Source organism: Solea senegalensis, linkage group LG11 (assembly GCF_019176455.1).
Source record: "Solea senegalensis isolate Sse05_10M linkage group LG11, IFAPA_SoseM_1, whole genome shotgun sequence".
Taxonomy (NCBI): domain Eukaryota; kingdom Metazoa; phylum Chordata; class Actinopteri; order Pleuronectiformes; family Soleidae; genus Solea; species Solea senegalensis.
In genome coordinates this window covers 12,210,821-12,235,674 of record NC_058031.1, presented here as the reverse complement: position 1 = coordinate 12,235,674, position 24,854 = coordinate 12,210,821, and the positions used below count along the sequence as shown (strand labels likewise).

Here is a 24,854-nt window from a genome sequence, read left to right as displayed (position 1 = left end):
AAAAACTAACAAAAACCTTGGTTAGGTATTTTGTACTTTCCTCAAAACATTGGAATTCAAAATTAATCCACACATTTCAAAATAATTAGGCAGTTATCATGCACTGGTCAATGCTGTGAGCTTTGCTCACTGGTAAACATATCTGGATAACACCAGGGGGCTGACTCATCATTATTTGTGAATATTGACTTATTTGTTTTATTCTGTCATTTGAACCCTTCTAACTGAGATGATTTTAATGACAATTCTTCTGAATACCTTCTAAATTTGATAGCCATAAACAATATAGTCTAAAGATTCCTAGTTTGTGTTTGAATGGGGCCTTGGATACTATTTTAATAGCAGGTACCACAAGGCTTAGTGTTAGGGCTGCTGCATTTATTTTATTGAATGGGTTCTCCACTTGCAACATCCCCTATCCTGAACCATGGGACACTCATATTTTGCATTCTCAGCCCATCAGTAAAGTGATTATTGTTGAAATTTAACTTGGGTTCTTGAAATGCTTTCCAAATGGACACAAATTAAAACAAAGTCAAGTTACAGCATGCTTTTGAAAATATCAAATACTTCAGAGATTTAAAACATCACCTTTAATTGTAAATATAAAGAAAATCTCATTGTTTTAATGCTGTTATGCATTTTGTAACAATTGGCCACAAAATATACCACTCACAAAATTTCAGTTTTTAGCAGTAAACTGCCTTTTATTGAATAAAACTTATACTGTAGGTTGCTATAGGAAGTACACAAACCTAAAAACAAATGAACCAATGTTTTTCCACTACAAGTCTGAAGTAGTATAAAAACAGTAAAGAATCGGGTCTTTAGTACTGTTTTTGCACTTTGGATTCATTAAAAACAAATAAACATCATAAAAAACAAAGGAAACAAAATCCACTAGAGATCCTGATAAAACAAAACTACAGCATGACAAACAAACAAAAACTTCTCAGAACTTATTCAAAAATCTACATATACATAACATAAGCAAATTGTTTACATCTAAACAAAATGTCAAACTATTGGTTAATATTCTCTATGTCATGTTAAAACATTACAAATTTCAAGAAAGCTTTATACTGTGTTAATATATACTGTATGTGTTCTAAATATACATAAGTCTTAAAAGAGCGTTTACAAATTTCTTTTTTTTTTACTGTAGTCAAAATATACAACAGATTCAGAAGTGTCAGTGAAACATGATGAATGTAAACAATCACCTTTTTTATAACTTTAAAAAGCAGGCACTGAAAAGTAAAAAAGAAAAAAAAAAAGATAGAAAATAAACAGGCTCCTGGCAGCACTTTAAGTGTCTTTTTGAGCACCATAGCAGAGTCTTGCATTTCAAAGTGAACTTGTCATTTGAACATGATACATGCATTTTTCTTTTTCTTTGCATGTGCATTTTGTTTAAAGACAATGTAGATTGTAAAAAAAAAAGGAACAAGAGACTCAAAATACTTGTAAACCTTTCTATAGATACAGTACATAAAACACTGTAAAACATTCAACTGATAATATAAAAGTACGGGCACATTGGAGCAGAAAACTACAGTATGTATTCACACAAGAGGGAGTGGCACACAGTTGCCTCCTTTGTCCGAGGTAATGCCCTTTAAGTTTTATTTGGTGACAGCCAACAAGATTAAAATCTTACAGTTTCTAGATTTAAATTAAAAGGACTACACCAAGTTTTGCAAGTAACATCAAAGTAAACTGTCTCATAGATTCCTGTCAGATGAATATGCTAATAATAAAGCATAAAGCAAGAAAACAATTCTGAAATTGTTGAAAATAATATTTATGTCCTTTTCTTTAAAGGAATAATCAAAAATCTAAAGAAAAATTATACTCCCTGCTAACCAAACAGAACTAAATATCAACCAGCATGTTACAGTTATTTCTATGGCAGTCTCTTTGTCAATGTAATCCAAAGTAGTCAGTGCTAGTTTTTAAAAACATCATATACATCTTTAAGAAAGGAAAATACCTTTCTTAAACAGACAGTTGTAAAATCAAGTGTATACAAAGTACTCTTATTCTCTCTTTGATGAAAAAAAATAAAATAATAATAACCAAACATCCACAGTAGAATATAAGTCGTCTCTACAATGGTAAACAAAAGACAAAACCCATCTCTCATACACCATGTCTCTGTTTTTGCATTGGCTTTGTTTCAAGTATTTGTGTGTAGCTCTCAGTGAAATGTGTTCATGCAATCTTTTGAATAAAAATGTTTTTTTTTTCTCTTAAGCTCGGCTGTTTGGCTCATGTGAACGAATTCAAAAAGATAAAAATGATTGAATATTACAATAAAGACTACAAAACAAAAATAAAAACGGATCTGAAGCATAAAACCACTAGTTTCATACCCAGGTTAGCCTCTGGTCCACTAGCGTCAAATACTCAGTATTTTGCTGGTCTATTGAGCAACTGAAATATGACACATTTATTTTCATATTTAGTCTAAGTAAGTTCTACTGTGCTGTCTGGTAAAGTTAAAACAGATAAAAGACAATTTTGTTCACATCTTATAATTGGAGCTCCCATGAGCCTTTTTTGAGGGGGTATTTCTTTTGCTAAGACTTGTGGGGTATGGTATGCAAAACAACATCATTATTATTCTACCTTTGAAAGATCAGTAAAATGTAACTAAATAGAAAATTGGTTGTATTAAAAAGACCAGAGCAAATACCCTCTGGTGGAACAGCAGGCTGCCTAAAGAAGGGAGCAAGACTTCAGCTGTCTGTTGTGTGACTTTGGTTCAACCGAGCTTTAAGTGTTTTTGTTCAGAGTGCGTGTCAGCACCCTGCCTGTCACACTCTTAAATCACCATCGTCATTACTGAAGTGGCGATGAGGTATGTCTGAAATGTGTGATACTGAGCCACAGTTGTGCTGTTATCTATTTTTCTACAGCAAGAAAGTGTTGTCAAATAAAAAATAAAAAAAGAATGCCTTCAAATGGCATTTTAATGAACATTTGAGCATTCTTTAACTTTTAACCCTGAGGCTCAGCACCTTATTGGCCTCGGATACAGAAGATATGGTCAGTGACACTTTCACCTAACCTTTGAGTCTCTCTTTGTCGGATACAGTGATAACTCACAGCTGAGATGCTGCAGTTGTGTATGTCTGTGTTAGTGTGTCTTTAAGGCTATAGTGCATTATAACGGCGACCCTCGCTATTCTACCAGCTACTTGAGACCTGGCTGCGTGACAGAGTGAATGCCAGATCTGAACACGGGGTGTTTCTGGAAGCCAGTATCACAAAGCTGGTGTGTGTGTTCACCGGTGGCATCGGTTGTGCTAGTAATGGATGTTTCTTCTATTCACAGGCAAAGTAGTCTTTGAGTGGTGCGAACAGATGCCTGATGACAGGGACGCTCCAGGACCGGCCCAAGAGCTTCTGTCGGGCCCCACGACCCATGTTGGACACGTCCGTGTAGTGAACAGGGAAGCCAAAGATCCTGCAGGGTAAGAAGTGCATGACTGCAATTAAGATTTTGAAGAACCTTATTGTCATAAAGACCATTCATGTATATTTGACCTTGAAACAAAAGCCCAAAAGACATTTGACTGTGTGTTCTCTCTACCTCTCCAGCTCAGTGCACCACAGAATGTCTTCCTTCCCGTTCATCAGCACAGGGAAATGTTGGTCTTTACCCTGTTTGATGGAGTTAGAGCGAGTGGTGATGGTCCGCACTTTTCCAAACTGTGAGACAACAGATACACTTTTCTTCTTAAAAATGCCACCAAAATAATCACTGTGGAATTAAGATCTGTAGAGTGACCTATTCCTTATTCTGTGGATATCTGACCTTTGCAACTCTGCCATGTTCCAGACAGTCCTGCAGCTCTAGCTTGTCCATCCCAGAGGCGCACAGAGGCCTGAAATAAAGAAAAGTAAGCTTTACATTTCCATTTGCTGTCATTCACCACACTTCTCACACAGAATACCAATATAGATATTTGATGAAGATTAGAGTGCATATATGAGCCTTTAAGTTTGTAAGTGTTCAAATATTTGGATGGTAAACGGATCCTAATGTGAAAAACTTGTGCCATCAAACACATTTTCAAATCAACTGACCAGTGTAATGAGCTGTGAGGAAATCACATACCTGTTCATGCCTGGCAAGTTTCCCCAAAAGTATCGGGCACGATGAGCAGCAGAAACCTCAATAGCATCGATCATGACAGGGTTACACTGCAAAAAAACAAAACAAAAAACCAAAAAACCTGTTATTATAAAGCAAAGAGCAATGAAAATGGAACATTCCAACAATCAGTGGCCGACAAGTGCTGTCTGAACATTTATGTTTATAGGGCTACCAGACTAAGAAAAATGTGTCTAAAATTTGGACCTGATAAAACTAACCTCCAGGAATCGTGAGATATCCCTCTTGTCATTGACGCCCATGGCGACCACGTTTTCAAACATCCAGAAGAACGGCCGGTCCTCTCCTTCTTTGGGCTTGGTTTCGCTCAGCAGACGGTAGAACTCGAAAAACAACCTCCCTGTGCCTTCTGGAGCGACAGAACATGATCAGGGATCAAGTAAGCATCTCAAATGTGACTTCCATCAGTACAGTTTAGATCAATTACAGTTGTATCCACAGATTAGGAGAACAAAAAAATCATAATATTGATTTTAAAGACTTAACAATGCACCGTTAAACCACCCATTCATGATGCCTTTAAATAAGTAGTAATTAACTGAAATTAAAATGCATTTAAATGATTGTGCAGCATCATAAACATCATCTACAAGGAATTTAAACATAAACAAATTAAAACACAGCCTAGGATATCATTTCCTCCCTCAGGTACCTACCATAGAGGCCTTTCCTTGCAGGATTGACTATGGAGAGGTCGTTGCAGGGACTTCCTCCTATCACCAGGTCAAATGGGCCCCACTCTTGAATCTGAGAGAAAACAGCACCACCTAGTGTTAGACTGAGTCACAGCTACTGACTGAACAAGGCAAGTAAAGCAAGTGAAACGTTTTATAATTTCATTTCAATTTACTGTATACAGACTACATTTAACTAAACGGTGGGTGCAATTTCTGTCCTTACATTCTTCTTGGTGATGTTCCTGACATCATGGACGTATTGGATCTTTCCTTCATGTCGGACTACGCCCACAGAGATGGAGTCCTCACACACCTCAGACGCCACGTACTGGTCCACCTTAAAACCCAGATCCCTCAGAACCAGGTAGCCTAGGAACAGACACACCGCCATAACTCCCATGATGCTCTGCTGCACTTGTGTTGTGTATAGGCACGGATACAGAATTCACATGCACGCTCAATCTCACCTGTGGCGATGCCGTCAAACAGGGACAGAACTCGGATTGGTCGTCTCTGCTCTGCAGGGACAGCTGGGTAAATCTTTGGTTTCTCCTAGAAGATTAAGGAAAAAAACGATTGTTATTGTGATTGCACAAACTGAGGGTTTCATGTAAAAGGCTGTGAGGGTGAACACGATATGTTGACAGTGAATACAAGTGTTGGCAGATTTTTCGACAGCAGACTAGATCCATGTAAGTGATTTTGTCCTCTTCACTGCTGGAGGACTAATTATCTGCTGCCAATTCCCTTTTGGACGGAGATGTTACATGATGGTTCAGTCCATCACAAAAAAATTGGGAATAAATTGGGAATAAATCCTACATTTCCAGGGTGCTTGCACAGTTTTAAAAAGGTATGGATATAATACATTTAGCTCATAGTAGAGTCTGCACAAATGCAAGTTAAAATGATAAGATACAAACTAGGACAGATGTGAGTGAAAAGATTGTGAACTCTATATATATGCTATGTAAATGTTTTTAAAACATAATTCACTGTGAATTCTGCATTCATGCCTTTATTGAAATTTACTTTTCTACCAAACACAGCAGGTACAATCTCAACAAGAAAGTAGGCACGCAAGTACAACACCTGGAGTTTTGATTTGGGATATAGGGCAAGCACCCTGATTTTACGTTCATAACAAATATATAAGAAATGTAATGCCTTTGGTAACACATCATACACCATATTTTAAAATAGGGTTACATATATGATTGTTATATATGACTATCTATCTATAAAAAAAAAACGAGGAGATTACACCATGTAAGTTTTTCTTATTTTTAAACATCTCGACTTACAAACTCCTGTCCGTAGTCGTTGGCGAATAACTCTTGCAGCTTGAGACTCCAGTCATGGCGGCGTTTAAGGATGCCGTACTGCAGCAGTGGCTGACACATGTAGCATCTCCACGGGTCCTGATAGCGAGCATTGTTAGATGTTCCTGGATTGACCAGGATGTCGAGGCAGTCCACGCAGAAACACCTGGACGAGGGCAGACGAACAGATGTGAGAAGATGCTCATAGACATTTTTTTTTTTTTCCCAGGTTTTATCATTTCTTTGTCGTCTGCATCGTCTCACCTGCAGCAGTTGGCATTTCCACAGAGCAGAACCTCTCGACCACCGCAGCAAATGGTGCAGTAAGACTGGTAGCCGTCATCGTCGTACATGTAGGACATCTCCAGATACACATCCTACAAAAAACACATCTTTTTTATTATTTATTATGTCTTCTTTTGGTTCAGAGGAGGTTTGACAATGGCGGGGGGAAAAAGAACCATAATAATAGTGTTTGTGTTTGTGTTACCTTGCATGTTTGGCACAGGCCTCCTTCAAACAGCGGGTGGAAAGTAGCTGCTCTCCCATTCCCACAGGAGAGACAGAACTCTGTGGAAACACACACACACACACACACACAGCAGTCAGCAGCAGGAAAAAGTAACAAATGAAAGACAAACACACACTGGAAGACGTGGTGAAGACGTGTCTTTACCTTCTATACTACAATTATTCTTCAGAACTTCATTCACCATTTGTTCTGAAAGAAAGAGGAAATGCAGTGTTAACAAGTAGGAATGAAAAAAACGGACACACGTTTCACATTTCTCGCGCACAATTTGCACAGATTCACAGATTCATCTATCCGACAGTCCTCAGAAGCACTTTGCGGCAAGTTTGACTTTAACGCTCTACCTCTGCTGTAGGATTCCTCCGGTGTGGCCTTGTTTTTACAGAGGCTGACTCGGGGCCGTTTTGCACTGGGGAAATAATCTGGCAGCGAGACGTCAAGGACCTGGTGGTCCAGAGGATTACTTTCTGCAAACACACACACACACAGAACAGGTATCTACTTATGAGTTGTTCGTGGAGAAAGGATCATAATAAAACACACACACATCAGTTTTTAAATAGTTGTCAGAAGCAAGGAGAGTGCAGTGTGTGTCAGTGCAGAACAGTCAGGTACTGTGGCTTTGCTCACCAGCGCTGTGTGTGGGTTTGAGTCCCTCCTCTCCTTTGGGCAGGAAGCCCCCATTAGCCCAGTCCAGCATGGGTTTGACCTGGTCCTCTGGACTGTCTGACTCACAGGGTGGAAACGTCTGCTCTGCCCGGATACTGGCCATCTGAGTGAGACGGGTCCACAGTGTGAGTAACAGTGATGCGTGATATATGCAAATAAAGCTACACCCTCATTTAAAATGTCTCAAGGGAATGAGTGATGTATTTACTTAGAATGTATTATATGCAAAGGAGGAAGAGTAGATACATTAAATACAGCCCAAAATGACAATAGTGAGAGCATCCAACTCTACTGCACCTCCTCATATACACAAGCTATAACTCAAACATGACATTCACAGAGACAAAGAACATCTCAGTTCTCTTTACTGACAGGCCCTGACCCATTTCACCAAGTAAAGTGATATTGACTTTTCAGACTTTCTCACGACCTCCTATAGTTCAACAGTCTGATTGTTATCAACCTTCCCCTGCATCGCCCTCATTCAGGTGTGGAGATGAACAAAAAAGGGACCAAAATAAAAGACATTATCTGAGACCTGATAAACATGTCCCAACCGCCCTTCTGTGAGTTTTTGTTCAAGCCAAACAGGAAGAGAGGAAAACAATAAACGTGAAATATGTCGCGTCTTAAAGGTGAATTGTAACCAGAAACCAAACTCTAGGGGAATCAATCCTTTGAGGGAGATATTATTTATTTAAAATGCAAATTTAAATCATTAAATCACAGACCCATCAACCACATAAGACAGTTTCAAATTGCTTCCCCTAATCCTTTAATAGTAGGGAAGAGAAGGAGAACCTAAATGATGGTGGCAGCGTTGTGAGTCAGAAGACACGGCAGGAGGACAGCGACACCAGAGCACAGACCGATGGCAAAAAGTAAACAAGGTGAACGAGGCAGACAAAACAAAGTCGCCACAAGGAGAGAAGAGATGTGTGGTTTCATGGGTTTAATGTCTACACATGAGCCACTGAAGAAAACAAACAAGACAGAAATAAATGATGGGAAAATAGTCACAGATGGAAACGAGAAAAGCAAAAGAGTTTTTCCAGAGGGTTTAGAAATGTCCTTGTCCCAGAAAATCGAGTTCTTATTTATTTATTTATTTCATCTAACACTAATTTACTAAAATAAATGTACTAAAAACATTGCTTTGCTCAACATTCAGAGCGTCAACAGCACTGATACATATACCTTGATTTTACAACCTGACAGACACACACAACTGTGTTTGCTTTACTCGGCTACACACACACACAAATGCACTTCCAGTGAACCAGTGTCTTCTTGGCAGGAAAAGCACTCAACATGTTTTTACAACGGTCTCCAAACTTGACACACACACACACACGCACACGCACACGCGCGCGCGCACGCACACACACACACACACACAAACTTCACTCTCATGTGATTTGGATGCAAATTATAATGATCACTTCATGAGCCACCTTGAAAGTGCTCTGAGAAATCCAGATCAAAACGAGGACCTGCATCTAGTTAAACATATCCATCGATGTTAGAACTCCATATTATTAGTCTTAAATCCGCTAAACGATCCCTCTCCCTTATGTGAGTTGATAAGTCGCTGCTGCTGTTTAGTGCTGCTCGAGTGTGCAGCATGAAAATTGCAGTAATTATCAGATTTTAGGGCGTTGTTCGTGAATCACCCCTAATACTTACCTCTAGAGCCTGGAAGATCGCCCTGCGGTAAGAAGCCAGCTTGGTGTAAGACGTCTGGCTGAAGAATTTGGGGAAGGCAGTGATGGAGTCCAGTTTGTCTGCAGAAACCTGGGCACAGAAAGCGTGGCATTAAACCAAAGGCAAGATGTACAACTACTATTCCATTCCTCTCCTTCCCTCCGTGTATTTGTGATTTCTTTTCATCCTCACCTCTGAGAATTTGCCATCTCCAAACCACTGCAGCCACCTCATGCCCAAGCTGGCCTGCCTCTTGCCTGTCGCCCGCCACGTCACCACGATGCCGGGCCACCAGGAGAAACCCTTGATCTTGCCCCATACCAGTTCGCCGATGCCAAATCCCTTGTTGTCCTGGTTGCAGAGAGGATGAGGATAAGGTCACTGTGTTGTCCCAAGTTTCTTTTCTTTTCTTTTTTTTTTAAATAGAGTTTAAGACATAAAATGCTGGAGTTGACACGATGAGCAAATGTACTGATGTTCCGTCTTTGACCCAGGAAAACATCACGTTAAAGACTTAAGTTACTGCTTTAAAGGCTTAAAGGAAAAATACACTCCTGTCTTCTTCATGAGAGGAAGAACGAGTGAATGCATGGTGCAAAAGAGGAGAAGAATGAAGATTGGTGCTTTGACACGACGGTAAAAGTCATTTGTCTGTATAGCGCAAAAGGTGACAACCCTCTTCTCCAGTTACAGCAAAAGTAACAGAAGATAGAAAGTAGAGGAGATGACTAGAAGATAATGACATACTAAAGTCGTTTGTCAACGCTGAAAACATAGATCTGTGAATACAAGAAGAGGAGAGAACATCAAAGAATAATAGAGAGACAAAAGAGATAGAATGTTTGATTTGAAGAGTCTTTTTAAAAACCACTAAGACGATGAAAGCAAAGGATGAACAGAGGGAATAGAAGATGGGATGAACTGAAACATCTTTATTGCGTGAGCAAGCATCTATCATCACCGATGAGGTGATGCGGTCTCAGTTTCTTTCTCCTCTCCTCTCTACTTAAAGAGATCGGCGTGAGCAGACGGCGTCTCTTTCAGTCCGTCTTTGAGACACCGACAGACGCAGAATGCGCCAGGGTCAAGTGGGAACATGCACACATGCGACGGGCCGCAGCGATGTACGCAGAAGCATGTGAAATGTGAGGAGGAGGCACAATGAGCGATGTAGAGACACGCAAAGGAAGACATGAGTATGTGCAGAGTGCGTCTACACACATATGCATGCACACACAGGCCCTGCTGTGCTGGTCATGATGACCTTAACCATGACTATTGATACTGGGCAAATACAGCCAGTCTGTGTGTGCGTGTGTGCGTGTGTGTGTGGCCAGGTGGAGGTCCTGTGTTGTGTGAAGGGAGTTACCCTCCTCGTTCTCTCTATCGCTGCCAAACCACCACTTCCTCTTTTTAAAATACTCTCCCTCCTGTACTGATTCCGATTGTTAACCCTTTCTCTGCTCATCTCGGTTTTTAGTGACTTCTTTCTGAGTACTCAACAAGGCTATTAGCGTTAACGAAAACCAAGGAAATAACGAAAACTGAAATTCAAAATGCATTTTCGTTAAATTAAATAAAATAAAAAAACGATACCTAAATGAAACTGAATTGTAGCGAACAAGCGCTTAGTTTTTGTAAATTCATTTCTTACATCATCCTTTTGGGTTCATGTATTTATTTTTTCTCTGGCTGCAATTTTGAAAGTTACTTTTAAAAAGTACTTTTTTTATGATCACCCGTTTTAATCTTGCACCTGGCAAATACTCCATATTACAAAAAACTAAGACTAACGCTAAAACGAATAAAAACGAAGCATTTACAAAAACTAAAAACTAACTCATATTAAAAACAAAAGGTCAAAACCAAATAAAAACTAATACTAATGAGAAAACCTTGGTACTCAACACTGTTTTCAAGTCAAGTGACAGGCCACAGTAACATGAAAGTAGAATTAAAGACCGTCAGTGATGACACAGACAAAGATCTTACATTGTACTCTGGCTGAGTTTCATAGCTTAACGAGGTGCTGCTGCTGCTCTGCGCCGAGTCTTTGGAGTCTTGTTCCATCAGCTCCAGACGGGGCGCCTCTGGGACGCTGCCAGACATGACCGCCAGGACACGAGGACCACCAACGCACTGGCACAAAGCAAGAGAAATAAACCTTTAGACCCAAATACATGACTTGTTATTAAAAAGGAGAAAACACAGAAGCTACATTAAAAAAAACAAACTAATAGGTGTCAATCAGGAAAATGATCCAGCTGTCATCACTGGTCCACCCATGCCACGTTAACACTGAGTGATGAGTGATTTACAGAGAAGTGATGATTGTTTCTTCTAGTGCAGATAAAGCACTGCAGCTTTTCTGTCTCTGTCTCTGAAAATAAGAGAAATTCACCAGTAACAGGCCGTGCTCCTGCTTGCGATTCTGTCTGCGAGGCTTGTTGAGCGCGTGTGGGTTCAGTCCGGCCTGAAAGATGGTTCTGGGTGGAGGTCTTTGTCTTAGACCCGACTGAGATGCTCCTGAATCCTTTTCCTGTACACACACACACACACACACACACACGTCGACGTTTGTAAATATGTCGGTACTCTCCCCCCAAGACAGTTTATTAAGCATAACAATAGACATGTATGAGCGGTCAAACCTCGCTGCAGGAGGAGTCCCAGGTGCTTTCCTCCTCCTCTGACCTCTTCCTGCTCCTTTTCCTGTTTCCCCTCAAACTCTCGTTATCGTCTGAAGAGAGAAAGATGAAGAGAGAGAGAGAGAGAGGGAGGGAGGGTGCAGGAGGTGAACAGAAGGTTAGACAGATGGCAGAAAAGAAACTTAATATATCCATGCAGCGGGTTCAGTTGCTGACACCAAGTAGCATGACAGGATTAGACTACAATATTTAAACATGCTGTATGGAAGAAATGTATTATTATTCTTATTCTTATCATATTTAGTCATAAAATGACCATGATGTGTCATCAGAGATTGAGGAAATGTGTTAAACTGACACACTAGCGTTGGTGCAGCCAGTGTATTCACAAAATACATTTTCATTTAGCAGTTCATTTTTTTTTTTGGCCTCTCATCATTTGATAAATCTCAGCAATCTGATGCTTTAAGGAAGATCCACTTTCACCTTCAATCTCTGCCTGTCGTTGACACACAAAACCAAATAGGTTCAGTGCCTTTTGTAAAATCTTAATAAAAGAGTTGGAAAAAAGAGTTTCATTAGAGTTTCAAACTCCCTCAACATTTAACCAAAGATTTAAGTTTTTAAGTTTAAGTCATTTTAAGTAGTTTCCCCCCCACATTTAATAAATTATATGTCTAACATGAGAGAGTGGCGACTGACTGTCGCTGAATAGAAAATGAACGTGTGCGTTACCTTGAGGCGAGGCAGCATCTCCATTCTGTTTGGGGCTGAAGGGGGACGGCGGTTCAGCCGCGGTCAGCGGGCTGTTCTCATTGGTCAGCGCCACACCGCTGTTGTTCTCCGACAGGCCCTCTGCTGGAGGCGTGTCTCCATTCACTGCCGCCTGAGGACAGAAGGAGAACAACATGAAGGCATGTGGACAAAGACTGACGGTGCTCAAGTGATGACAGAGAAAATGAAGGAAAACAAGAAGTGAGGAGTTAGTGTTGTTGTGGGAGTTATTATAAATAATGCTGCTTAAAGGCATAGACACAGCACCGTTTTGGTGGGATTGGGATTACTCGTAAAAATCCCCCGTGGACGACAGAGGTTCCATACTGGAGCTTTAACTCCTAAATCAGTAATTCTTACACCTTTGATTGAGTCTTTAAGTGGAAGTTCTTCCTAAAGATTCTGCAATTGAGAGTCAACGACTCATGGTCCTTCACCTCCACCAACCAAGCACCATATGATGTTGATGTGAAATTGACCTTTTTGGATAATGAATGAATGAATGAATGATTGAATGAATGAATAAATTAATTAATTAATTAATGAACGTTTCAGTTGAATTTAATCAGAGTTATGTATGAGTCAAATGTTTGTTGTTTTAAGGAGGCAGTGATCTTTGACCTCTGACCACCACATTCTAATCAGTTTACCCTAATATTTAGTTGACTTAACTATGAGTTACCAACAAACCATAGCTGATGGTACATGTGTCTGTATACTGTACCTGCTGTATGTATATTATTAAATGTTTGTGTCTGATGCCAAAACAAAGTGCTTTCAAGCTTCAAGACGCAACGTTCAAGCTACGTCTTGCAAGAGAGGAGAAGTTGGAAGTATGACTAACGTCATGAAAACTAAGTTGTGTTGCCCAAATAAAAGTAATGATCCTGTTGTGTTTTTGTCTGTCGGGTATTTGATTTTGATGTTCGGTATATGATATCACTATGTCTGGGTGTGTTCACCTGGCTGCAACCTTGTGTCTTTTGGAAAGAAAGCAAATTTGACTTTATTTGGTGTCTTATCAAGACGGTTTCTTAAAGGATCTTCAACTTTACACTCGTGAGAATTTTGAGAAAGTTTGAGCCAAACCATCCCTTCCCTCTGGGCCTTACTTTCCATTGATGAAACGGTCTCCCTCTCTTTCTCTCTCTTTTCGCTCGACAACAGTGAAGTCAAACATGCAGCTTGCGATCAAGCAACATGAAACAAATTGTCAGACATGTCTGCAGCTGGTACAAACTGCAGCTGCCCGCCTCCTCACTGGCAAACATGACCACATATCCCGTCCTAGCCTCGGTTGCTTTTAGAATAGATTTTAAACTTGTATTGCTTGTTTTTAAAGCTCTTAATGGCTTAGCCCCCCAATACTTGACTGAGCTCCTCCGTATTTACGCCCCTGCCAGAACACTGAGATCTGCCAATCAGCTGCTACTGACCACCCCCAAAATGAGGCTGAAAACCAACTAGGCCCCTAGGCTCTGGAACAACCTAACCTGTTTTTAAATCCTCATTAAAGACCTTTTCTCCCCGGCTATTAAACAAGTTTAAGTGGACTTCCGGCAACATTTTAAATCTAATTTTAACTTCCTTATATTGCACTGTGTTTATGTATTTTGTTACCTATTTATTTTAATTACTGTAACTGCGGCTTTGTATGGGCCATCTGTATTGCTTTATATTTAATATGTACAGCACTTTGGTCAACCCCGGTTGTTTTAAATGTGCTCTAGAAAATAAAGTTTGAGTTGAGACACGCCCACATGTCCAAGAGCAAGTTAACTGTCTGACTTAACACGAGCAACGACTGTAGGAACCATAAAATCACAACACAGTGGGTGATGAATGTGCGATTTGTCACTGGGTACAAATGACAGTGAGTCATTTGTTATAGTAAGCAGCTCGTTTGCCAGAGGGATCAGGGAGGGAGACAGAAAGCGAGACATCCGCTCAGGGTCCAGGACATCGTTTATTAAAGTTTCACTCTTTCAGAGGTGAGAAAGAACCGCCAGATCAGCTCAGATCAGCTCTGTTCTAACTTGAACTTGTACCATCCACCCATGAGGCACCAAATACCCCTCTGCCCACTCAGATACACAGATAGCAAAGTACTTGTAACACTTGGGAAAATGAACACATGTGTATGCATAGCCATTGCAACAGGTTTGGTTTTTACAGAAACGTTGTAATATTATGCACAAATGTATATATATATATACAGTATATATATATATATATTATATACACACACATAAAACGAAACCATACACCATAAAATAGCACAGGTTTTTTCAAAAAAAATTATTCTCTTTAGAAAAAAAAAAAAAGTGGTGAGATTTAGATTTGGTGTGTCACATGTAATACGGTACATTAGGCCTTTATGTTGAGTTGAATTGAGAGTGAAAATGTAGGAATGTCTCCGAAAAAGACAAAGGTGAGAGAAGTGGAGAGGGGAAAAAAAGCAGCTGTGAAACAGATGGAAATCACAGTTAGACGGATTTGTGGCTGTTTGTAACTGTTCAGCGTCATTAAATAGGCCGCGCGTGTCTGTGTGTGTGTGTGTGTGTGAGACGAAATTTGCGATCTCACCAGTAGTGAATGAACTCAGTGAACTTGTGCACAAAGTATGTGCTCAAGATGGTAATGAGTGAGGATTGTTGCCAAGGGTGAGGAGAGGCCAAGAGGGACTAAAGCGGTTTCTTTAAGAAGTTCCTCTTTCACACATGCACCGCACGACGTGCTGGTCGCGTTCTAGACCAGCGGAAATACTCTGGCTTTCTGTGAACAGCGAGACCCAAACTGTCCGTACGCTGCTGAAGTCAACTTGTTTGCAGCGTGTTGCACATTGTTCGCATGATAGAAATGTCACGCCCTCTCGCTCTGCCAGACAATGTTTCTATTCACACGCAGACATTACACGGACTTTGTGTGAAGACTCCGTCTGTCAGCCCAAATGATTCGGATATTTGCGCTCTCGCACAAGGCTTTCACCGACTTATAGTGAGAAGGATTCAGGGGTCTGTGATTCTCCACATCTCACCTGTCCACCACATTATTAAGATTCAAAACATGCTTTAACTCGTTTTTTTCACATCTAGTAAATGTAGTTTGATGTTAGGTGAGGAAGATTCTCCTCCGCTCACCCCTTCCTTTTACAATCAGGTGGCCTTTTTTAGATTGCGGTGCTCTTTTGTTTGCATTCAGCTTCTGCTACAGATTTTGATGACTGTATTACTAACACTGCAGCTCAGAATAGGACAGTCGGGTTCACTTCAGCGGCCTCCTACAGTGTGTCACGTTCACATCTTGGCAGTGTGATGATTTGTTGTTTACACTGAATTGAGGCCCATTACAATCGAGTCAAGGCAGTGAACCATTTGATTCAAGCAAACTCTTTTGAGATTATTAAACGTGAAATAAATCCACACGCATGTTTAAAAGATAAGATCATTAGAAAGGCATATGTGACAATGGGATTATTCATGACTTTAAATGACACTATGTTCTCCTCAGGGACGCAATGCTTCCTGAATGTCAACAGATGGTTTCTTTTTCCTAATGGCTAACAATCTCATGTCATATTACAGAGGTGAGACTGGTGCATTGATTCACTCACCTCCTGCAGACTCTTTTTGTTCTTATTATCTGACACACACACACACACACACTAAATGGCAACAAACTGTACAGTCCAGATGTCTGTATGGACTTGTGTATCATGTGGTCACAGGAGATGCATTCAGAACATGTTAATGCCAAGTGTGAACATAGGGATGGGATTCGCTCATGCGGTCAGTATTGGTCCGATACTGGTCAAAATCACCGGATCAGATATCGGACAGATAAATTAAAATGCAAAATCACTACAATCCAAAGAAAATCCAACATACATCACATACGTGCATAATATTATGCTGTGAACAGCCATATTTAGAGCGGTCCACTTGTGACTGGAGCCGTCAGGTCTGAACAGGGCAGGCCATAATCCCGCGTCAACAGACATGAGTGGTCACTTGAGATGCATGTGGCGACCCATTCTAATTCCAGGTGTGAACTGACATACCTCCGAGCTGTGTGAGCAGATGACCCAAGAAAGGACATAAACAGAGAGCCTCTCCCGGGCGTGTGTCCGGAGGAAAGAATCAGTTGCAGCTAAGGACACACAAACACACCTCTTCACTGACTTCCAGGCTAATGTGCATCTACAGGTACTTATTTCACCCATAACTCATCCACCACGGAGCCTCACAGACAGACCAACAAAAGCAACACAACCTCAGGGCATCTCCATCCATCTCCCTCTCTACTTGTAGAAAGAAGTGTCATTTTTACCTTCCACCTTTTAGAACTGTATACTATAAATCTCTACCTTTGTTTTACAAGCGAAGGCTGGGAAACATGCTTTTCTCCATATCAGAGCACGGCAGAGGTGATTTATGGCAGCCGACGTGTTGACAGAGCAACAAGGACATATCGCTGAATGTGTAATGTGTCTTGCCAAAAAGTACGTACTTGTATGCGATATTTCTGGATTTGCAGGCTTTTAAGGAGGCTTCTTAACGAGATAATTGAAATAAATATGGATGTTTTCTTTAACCAAGTATCACATTTCACTTTTCTGTTGGAATCTCAAGGAGTTGAAAATGAGAACGCATGTATGTATGAGTCTGTGGGTGGTAAAGCAAAATGTGCAAAGTTGTGCCTCCGTCAGGCACACATTCCAGAGCAAAAAGACAGTCTGCCCCCAGGTGTTCTGACTGCGCTGTCAAAACATCTTAGCACGGCGTAAATGATTTAACACACTGGTTTCTCAGCTAACAATTGTAAAGGACTGTTCCAAAATGCAGCGTCATCGCCTGGGGGGGGGCTCTGAGAGTGTTTTCTTAACAATAAAAGCCCTGAGATTTGTTATTAAGTTCTGCCTCTGGTTATTTCGAAAAGGGCAGTTTTGTCCGTGACGCTGCAAGCTTCAACACAGAGAGGTGAGCTCACATATTACAGTTTACACAAAAGCAAAGCCTATTCATTTATTTAACCTTGTGCTTCCATCCTCTCTGACACTTTCTGCGCTGACTGAGATTTAGTCGGCCTAAGGGGAGCCAGTTTTATGAACAAAAGACGATTCATAAACAGAGGTAAGTTCAAGGTCATGTTGACAACAAATTGACATGGATAAGAAATTCAAGCTCAAAAGGGAGAATTTAAGAGGCTTATATTAGTCAAATGTGCACAACACTCAGTCAAAAGAATAGCATGAAATCTTAAACGAGAGTTTTAACCTCAAAATATTGATGTTCAAGAGAAAATTGTTCGCTTATTTCATTTACTTGCAGGTACTTTTGATAGGGTATGATAAATACATGGTAATGAGCTGAGCAACTCAAAGGATAGTCAGAAAAGTCCTGGGAACTCATTCAAATATTCAGCGAGCAAACTTTTCAAAACTTTTGTAAATAGAGTAGAGAGGCTCTGGAACACAGGAATCATGAGGATTATGCACAAGGACATATACACATATATATATATATATATATATATATATATATATATATATATATATATATATATATATATATATATATATATATATATATATATATATGTGTGAAAAAAGACAGATCATGCCACTTCAAGAGCAAACTTCAGCGTGCGATCTGAAAAGCGACACATGTCTGACACGTCAAGCTGCCGCCAAAACTCAAAATGAACATCTCCAGAATAGCACGGAGACAGCGAGACAGACGGCGAGTTGAGACTGAAGTTGAGATGGCGACTAGAACATGAAAACAAATGTGGCGATGAAGGTAAGGAGAGGAGGAAAGAAGGAAAGAAGGAAGAGATGGTTAAGAGAGAGAAACCTCAAGAGAAAGCGAGAGAAAAGCAGATGGTGGGGAAGGAAGGAGGTGTCGCTCCCAGACGGAGTGATATACGAGAGTGAGAAAGAGGAAGGAGCAATAACGGACAACAGGAACTTTGTGTGTATTGTGTATGCGAAGATGTGTGGTATACAGTATATACTGTGTGTGTATATATATATATATATATATATATATATATATATATATATATATATATATACACACACACACATATATATATACATATATATATATATATATATATATATATATATATATATATATATATATATATATATATATATATATATACACATATATACACAGCCAGCAATGTATCTAGCTCCGCCCTTTAAATGCTGAAACAACTGTGCTACATAATCCAGCAGATGTGCGACAAAAAAGTGGGACAGATGTTGGTTAATGCTTCACAACTTTTGAGAATAGAAACACACCAAACTGAACTGACAATGCAGCTGGATCCTCTTATTGCCTCGTTATTATAATTATGTGATAGGGTCTTGAGTTGTGTCTCCTCAAACACACACACACACACACTCCTTCCTCCCTCTCTCCCCTCTGCTGCCTACATCCTTCCATGTATCCCCCATTTCCTCTTTGTGCAGATGCAGCTGTGTGTGTGTGTGTGTGTATGTGTGTGCATGCCAACACATTCTCAATTAGACTCATATAACATGCTGGCACTCTGGGCATCTGCCTTGGCATCAACACACAGGCGCTTTTTGTGAATGTGTGTGTGTGTTTGTTTGTTTTAAACCCATCATTGTGGGGACATTTCTGTCGGCTCTCACAATTTCAAAGGCCTATAGAGAGTGAACACTTGGGGGTGTGGGGATTAGTGTTATAATTAGGTTTAGATAGTGACTTGGTGAAAGGAGCGAGGGAATGCATGTCCTCACAAGTAGAGAAAGACAAAGGGGGGGGAGAAGAGGAGAAAGAGAGAAAGAGAGAGAGAGACTCACAGTAGCAGTCATGTTGTTGCTCTCCTCCATGAGAGTAGCAGAGTACTTGTTGGTAGGCATTGCTGTCACAGTTGACTGGTCCAGTGTTTGTCCTGACTCCTTTTGAAACCTGGAAGATACACAGATAGGAAACAATCAGTCAGAGAGGAAAAACAAGAAAGAAAAAAACAGAGAGGAGTGGACAACTCTTCAGTCTTCTCCTGTTTCACCGGTCGGAGCAGAGCTGACATGTCTATACAGACCTGGTGTACACAGATACACAAACCTGTGAGCCAGTGCAAGTGAGTGTGAACAAAATAGATGAATCCGCCTTTGGCTGGGAATCAAGCCTGCTGTATTTCTGCGTTACACTTCTGCACAGAGCAGAACTTAGTTGCCTTATTTCACACACACCAAAAACCTACTTTACACTGGATAGAAGTGTGACCAACACTGTAACTTTATATCGCGGTACTTTTCAGAATTGCAACAGTTTTGTGAGAGTGAGAGTACTTGTCACCATCTAGTGGACGCTAACACACAAGAAGTTTAATGTTTGTTTGTAACATGAGTAAAAAACATGATATGCTAAAAGAAATCAATACTCATATCTCAAATATCGCGATATTTTACTGTATCAATTTTTCCCTCACCCCTAGTTTTCGGTATGAACTGATATACCACGCAGCCAGCAGCACTAATATTAGGGATGTGAATAATGAAACATTGGTCAATTGCTGTGGCGTCACATGCTGTGTGTGACAGAAGAAGCAGATTCTGAGCTCCGCCTTCACTGGTGCAGAGCTCCGCCTCGCAGGAAAGATATTATTGCAGCTACTTTGTGGACGAGTACTTTTCAATAGCACTTAACACAGCACTGAAACATCTTTTTTTTTTTTTTTTAACTGTGACAAATCCTCTTCTCTGGATGTAAATCTCATTGATATGTGGATTAAAGTGCCACGTTTCCCCACACAGTCACCTAAACTATGTGCCACTAATGTGCAACATTTAAGATCAACTGTCAGTAAAGGTGAAAGCATGAAATTTGCAACGGATGTATGTTTTTGTGAGTTTAAATGTCAGGAAAGTGACCGACAATCAGCTTTGTCCAACATGCCTGTGCAGACCCCAGGGAGCAGACTGTCAGTTTAACTTTTACTCTCATTATTCAACCTGCTTATGCCCAGAAGCAAATCACACACTGACAGACAAATAAGAAAGCAGAGGAAAACAAACAGACTTTGATTAATCTGACCTTAGACCACAACATTACATGTACATCTAAAACTACTGTTATTATTAAGCCGCTTTTTAAGGATACTGTAGATCTTATTGTGCTAATGTCGACCAAACTGTTGGAAACATGTGAATGCAGGTTCTGGTATTAAACACTAAAGCTGCGGTGCTGTCACAAGCCATTTCTTGCTCAATGTTCACTAATAATTGAAGATTACGTAATCTTGGACTCAGGAATAATAATAACGTAATTAACTAATGCAACAATTGATATCACTCGTAGCAGACCAGAATGTTAATCTCAAAATCTTTGTTAAATGAAAATGCACATTAATGCATGTGTCCATCCAGTGCTCTTAAGGAGGTAGTCGGAGTTCACGGAGGTAAACAGTAGGTGGTGCAAAAGTCAGAGGATTCATATTTACCTTTGATCGACCTATGACCTACACAAATGCGGTGATGTGGTGGAAATACACGGAAAGATTCTCCACACAAGAAAGACACAGTCATGACAATGACACAGCACCATTAACAAAAACAAAAAACAATACTGCAACCTTTTACTTTTTATCTATCCTGGAGATCAAGCCACGCAAATGTTTAACCCCAGTCTGCGTGCTCATGTTTCAAGATTTACCTGTCAGTAAACTCATCATATGTGTGATGACAGTGCCTTTAGTTGATCATTCCACCTTTCAGTGATGAGATAGACTACCCAGTACCAAATGGTAGATAGATATAATAATATAATATAAAGGGGCTGCTCAAATTGTGAAAAACAAAAAAAATCCATATCACAACCCATCAAATAAGAATTAATTTGTGTTCACAACATGATTAAAACTATTGAAACGATTGCAGCCGTCACCTGTTACAGTGTGAGTGCACCTGTGCGAGCATCGCGTGTCGCCTATAAGCTTTTGGCCAGAAATCCAATTTGCAGATTTTGAGGGTGTGAATCTGGCGTGAAATGTTCACTAACTACATTTCAGCAGAAACACGTTTCAACTTTGAGAGACAGAAAGGGAAATGAGAATGAAGTGGAGGAAGGATGGAGGGCAGGGAGTGAGGGGCCCATGAAGAGGGGACACAGAGGAGGGGTGGGTGGGTGCTTCACATCAAAGTTGTGTCTGGTGGTGAGAGATTAGGGACTGCATTGCAAGAGGGGATTGTTCGTGTGTGTCAGTTCCTCAGGGTCTCACTCTCTGGAGGCTGCATTCCTTGTCTGACATGTACTTTATGGCCCTGTCCAGCTCACATCGAGCCCTACACTTTATACATTGTCTACTTTGTTGCCCATTGTCAGATTGAACTCTGGAGACATGGAGACTCAGAACATACATCATCCGTTCAGCAGCCAGGACCGACAACAAACAGCCAGTTTAGATTATGATGCCTGAACTGTGAATATGACTACATTATTGAATGGGAATCAGAGCAACATTAGCAACAGAATATTGTGTTGCACCGACAACAAAAATACTGTGTTACATTGGCTGTAACACAAACCAATGCACACATCAAGTATCACATCAATTATGGCCAAAACAAGTAATTCTGTTAATAAATTCCCTAATTTATGTTTAATTCACATTACAGCTGCAACAATTATTCAATTATTAATCAATTTCTAAAATGTCACAGAATATTTTGATAATCCGTTGAACACTTTGACTGTTTTAAATAATGAAAATAAGCTCACTGATTTTATCAGCTTTTTAAATGTGAATATTTTCTGTTTTCAAATCTGGTTTCTTTGAACTTATGGAGACTGAATAAGTTTGTCCTTAAAAAACATTTGAGAACATTGTCCGTGTTCACATTGACTAGCGGTTTTATGGCAAAACTCAAATGCTAATGGTCATCTGGTGATGCACCCTGAAGGCTGGCAGGTGTCTGATGGGTGGAGCAGCTACAGCACGGGTGTTCACGTCCACATTCTCCAGTGAGGAGCAGGGTGAACCAGGAGGAGAAGCACTGACAGTCAGAGCAGACAAACAGCTGAGAAACAGCAGCATGTCCGTGGTTCCTGGTTCTCCCTGCTCCACACTTGCAGACGTAGCTGAGAAAAACTGAGGCTCCAGAGTTTACAAGTCCATGACCGCCCATTTCAAGAGGATCCGGAGTTCAGTTGTTTCGTCCTTGTCTACGTTCACACTGACTCAAATGAACTACACTGAATGGGGCTGGTGTGAATGCACCCCTTAGACTACCTGGGGGTCAGGACAATAAAGAATAGAACAATTTACCTTCAGTGTTAAAAAACGATAGATTTCACTACTGTCACTTCTACACTATACAGCTCTAACACGACTGTACGACCTGGTGCTTTTTTAGTATGATGTTCCAAGCGAGCTGAGCCGATACTAAAATGAATCACGTAAACGTGCGTTAATCTCCAACATTTAGCAAGAATTTAACAGAGGAGTCTGGTGTGTTTACTTGTGTTTAGTGGCGATCATGAGCCGAATCACATCTATTGGTCCAGCTGGTTTATCAGTTCGGACTAAACATGGCGGCAAATGGTGGCAGCCTCTGTAAAGCAAGGATGTGTAGTATATTCACATTCATTCATAAAGATGTGTGTAGTAAATTCACTGTAAACAAACACTTCTATATGTTACACACCAGGCTGGAGCCAGAAGTTTTGTGTTTGACTTGACTGTGACTTTTACTTTAAAATACATATATATAATTCTATACAACAAAAATGCAGTGGATGCACACAGATGTCCCATTTTGAGAGTTACACTGAAAAGTGTTGCTATACAAAAAGTGCATTGAAGAATTATTAATAGTGTGTGTTGTACGCGCCTCCTCTTCCACAGAACGAGAATAATGTGCGCGCACACTTATAATCACAGACTGACAACACATGACATAATCCTTGAAGGAAGTTCAGAGCGTAAAACCACCGCCGTCGGTACATGTTCAGAAAACCAGGAAACTACCACAGGCTGCATCAAAAAAAAAACACCTCATTCAGTTAGAGCGCGTTCTGTCAGGGCAGCATTGTTCACCACGGTTCACTTTTCAGCGCCTCACACACTCAAGACAGACAATAAACAGCAAAGTATTAAAAACGACCGTGTAATAACGCCTGAGTCGTCATTAAAACACCGAACACATAAAAAAAACCGTGCAAGAAAGTTCAGAAAACTCCTTCAGTATAGAAACAGAGTGAAGAACACATGCTTTCGAGTTCATCTCAGATTTTTTTAACTCCTCATATAAAGATTATTCAGATTATCCAAACACCTTTTATGAAGAAAAGCCAGATTTAATGTGGCCGCATCGGCTTCAGCAACATCTGTCCATGTGCAAAGACACGACTACCGACCTGCACACTCACTCACTCACTCACTCTCACAAGTGCACCATTCGGTGAAGCGGGAGGAAAACACAGCTAACAGCAACAGCGGGGGAAAAAGCAACTTTACGCGCAATAAAGCACATTTATGTATACACTAAAAAGAAGATAAATCACTCTTAACAGTGTAAAAACTTACATAACAACCCACGCTTCTTGCACATCCACGGCTGGAAATGTGAGGGAGGTGTCGGCGTTGTTTGCTGCAAAGCCAAATCAGGTTTTTCTCAAACCAAGTTTGTCTTTTTAGATCCAGTGGAGACCTTATTCTACTGGCAGGAGCTTCAGTCGTCCACACTGTCAGAGCACGCTGCACTCTTTCACTCTCTCTCTCTCTCACTCTCTCACACACACACACACACGCGCGCGTTCCTGGTGCGTGTCGATGTCTCTGTCTCGCTCCCTCTGTGCTTGTGTCCCTCCGCGGTCTGTGGTTCAGCCCTTCTATGGTCGACCCGCACACACAAGTCAAAGGGGATTGGTCGCTTCTAGCCGTCGAGGCTTTCCCAGGTGAGAATGTCAACTCCCACTTTCTGAGCCCTCGAGGTAAACCCGCGTAAAAGACAAAAAAAAAAACATAAACATGTGAGCAGGAACACCCCTCTTTCTTTACGCATGTGTGGTAAGAGAAGCAGAGACAATTTCCCCTTTCTCCATTTTAGATGGTGAAATGTTTTTGGTAACAAGTTTCCTCATAGACAAAAAAACAGTGTCACGCTGTACTGTGTTTATGTGCTAAATTGTCAGTAACTCCATCAATGAAAGAACATTTCCCCTAGAAATAACTCTCACTTGTACAAAGTTAATCACTAAGCACATACACTTTGTTACAATGTTACTCCATGACAAGTAGTGGAGTGAAAATATGAAGATTAGATCATGTTTTATTGGTCCCATTATGATGAAATGTACAGTTTGA

General features: G+C 40.5%; 2 protein-coding genes across 6 annotated transcripts in view; both read right to left on the bottom strand.

The window, feature by feature from the left end:
* samd11 (sterile alpha motif domain containing 11) overlaps positions 1–24,854 on the bottom strand; it is a 1,171,052-nt gene that overhangs the window by 972,176 nt on the left and 174,022 nt on the right. The window lies entirely within an intron of this gene.
* dnmt3bb.1 (DNA (cytosine-5-)-methyltransferase 3 beta, duplicate b.1) lies at positions 681–24,438 on the bottom strand. Of its 2 annotated transcripts, none has more exons than XM_044038051.1 (22): positions 24,075–24,438; positions 19,348–19,456; positions 12,471–12,621; positions 11,739–11,827; positions 11,489–11,626; positions 11,080–11,226; positions 9,280–9,438; positions 9,070–9,177; positions 7,345–7,486; positions 7,059–7,181; positions 6,859–6,903; positions 6,673–6,752; positions 6,447–6,559; positions 6,165–6,348; positions 5,328–5,412; positions 5,084–5,229; positions 4,840–4,930; positions 4,384–4,529; positions 4,127–4,212; positions 3,824–3,893; positions 3,599–3,717; positions 681–3,472 (listed from the first exon to the last, which is right to left on the bottom strand). In XM_044038051.1, coding segments are annotated over exons 1-22 (2,475 nt in total). In that variant the 5' UTR covers positions 24,077–24,438; the 3' UTR covers positions 681–3,330. The 2 variants fall into 2 exon arrangements, with proteins under 2 accessions (XP_043893986.1, XP_043893985.1); XM_044038050.1 differs by having other exon boundaries at positions 4,384–4,532; positions 24,075–24,437.

Bases quoted from the DNA above. Each gene is read 5' to 3' on its own strand.
- dnmt3bb.1 (XM_044038050.1), bottom strand. The intron at 6,904-7,058 runs GTAGAGCGTTAA...TCTTTCTTTCAG, and splicing joins GGAGGAATCCTACAGCAGAG to AACAAATGGTGAATGAAGTT. The intron at 3,894-4,126 runs GTATGTGATTTC...TCTTTATTTCAG, and splicing joins AACTTGCCAGGCATGAACAG to GCCTCTGTGCGCCTCTGGGA.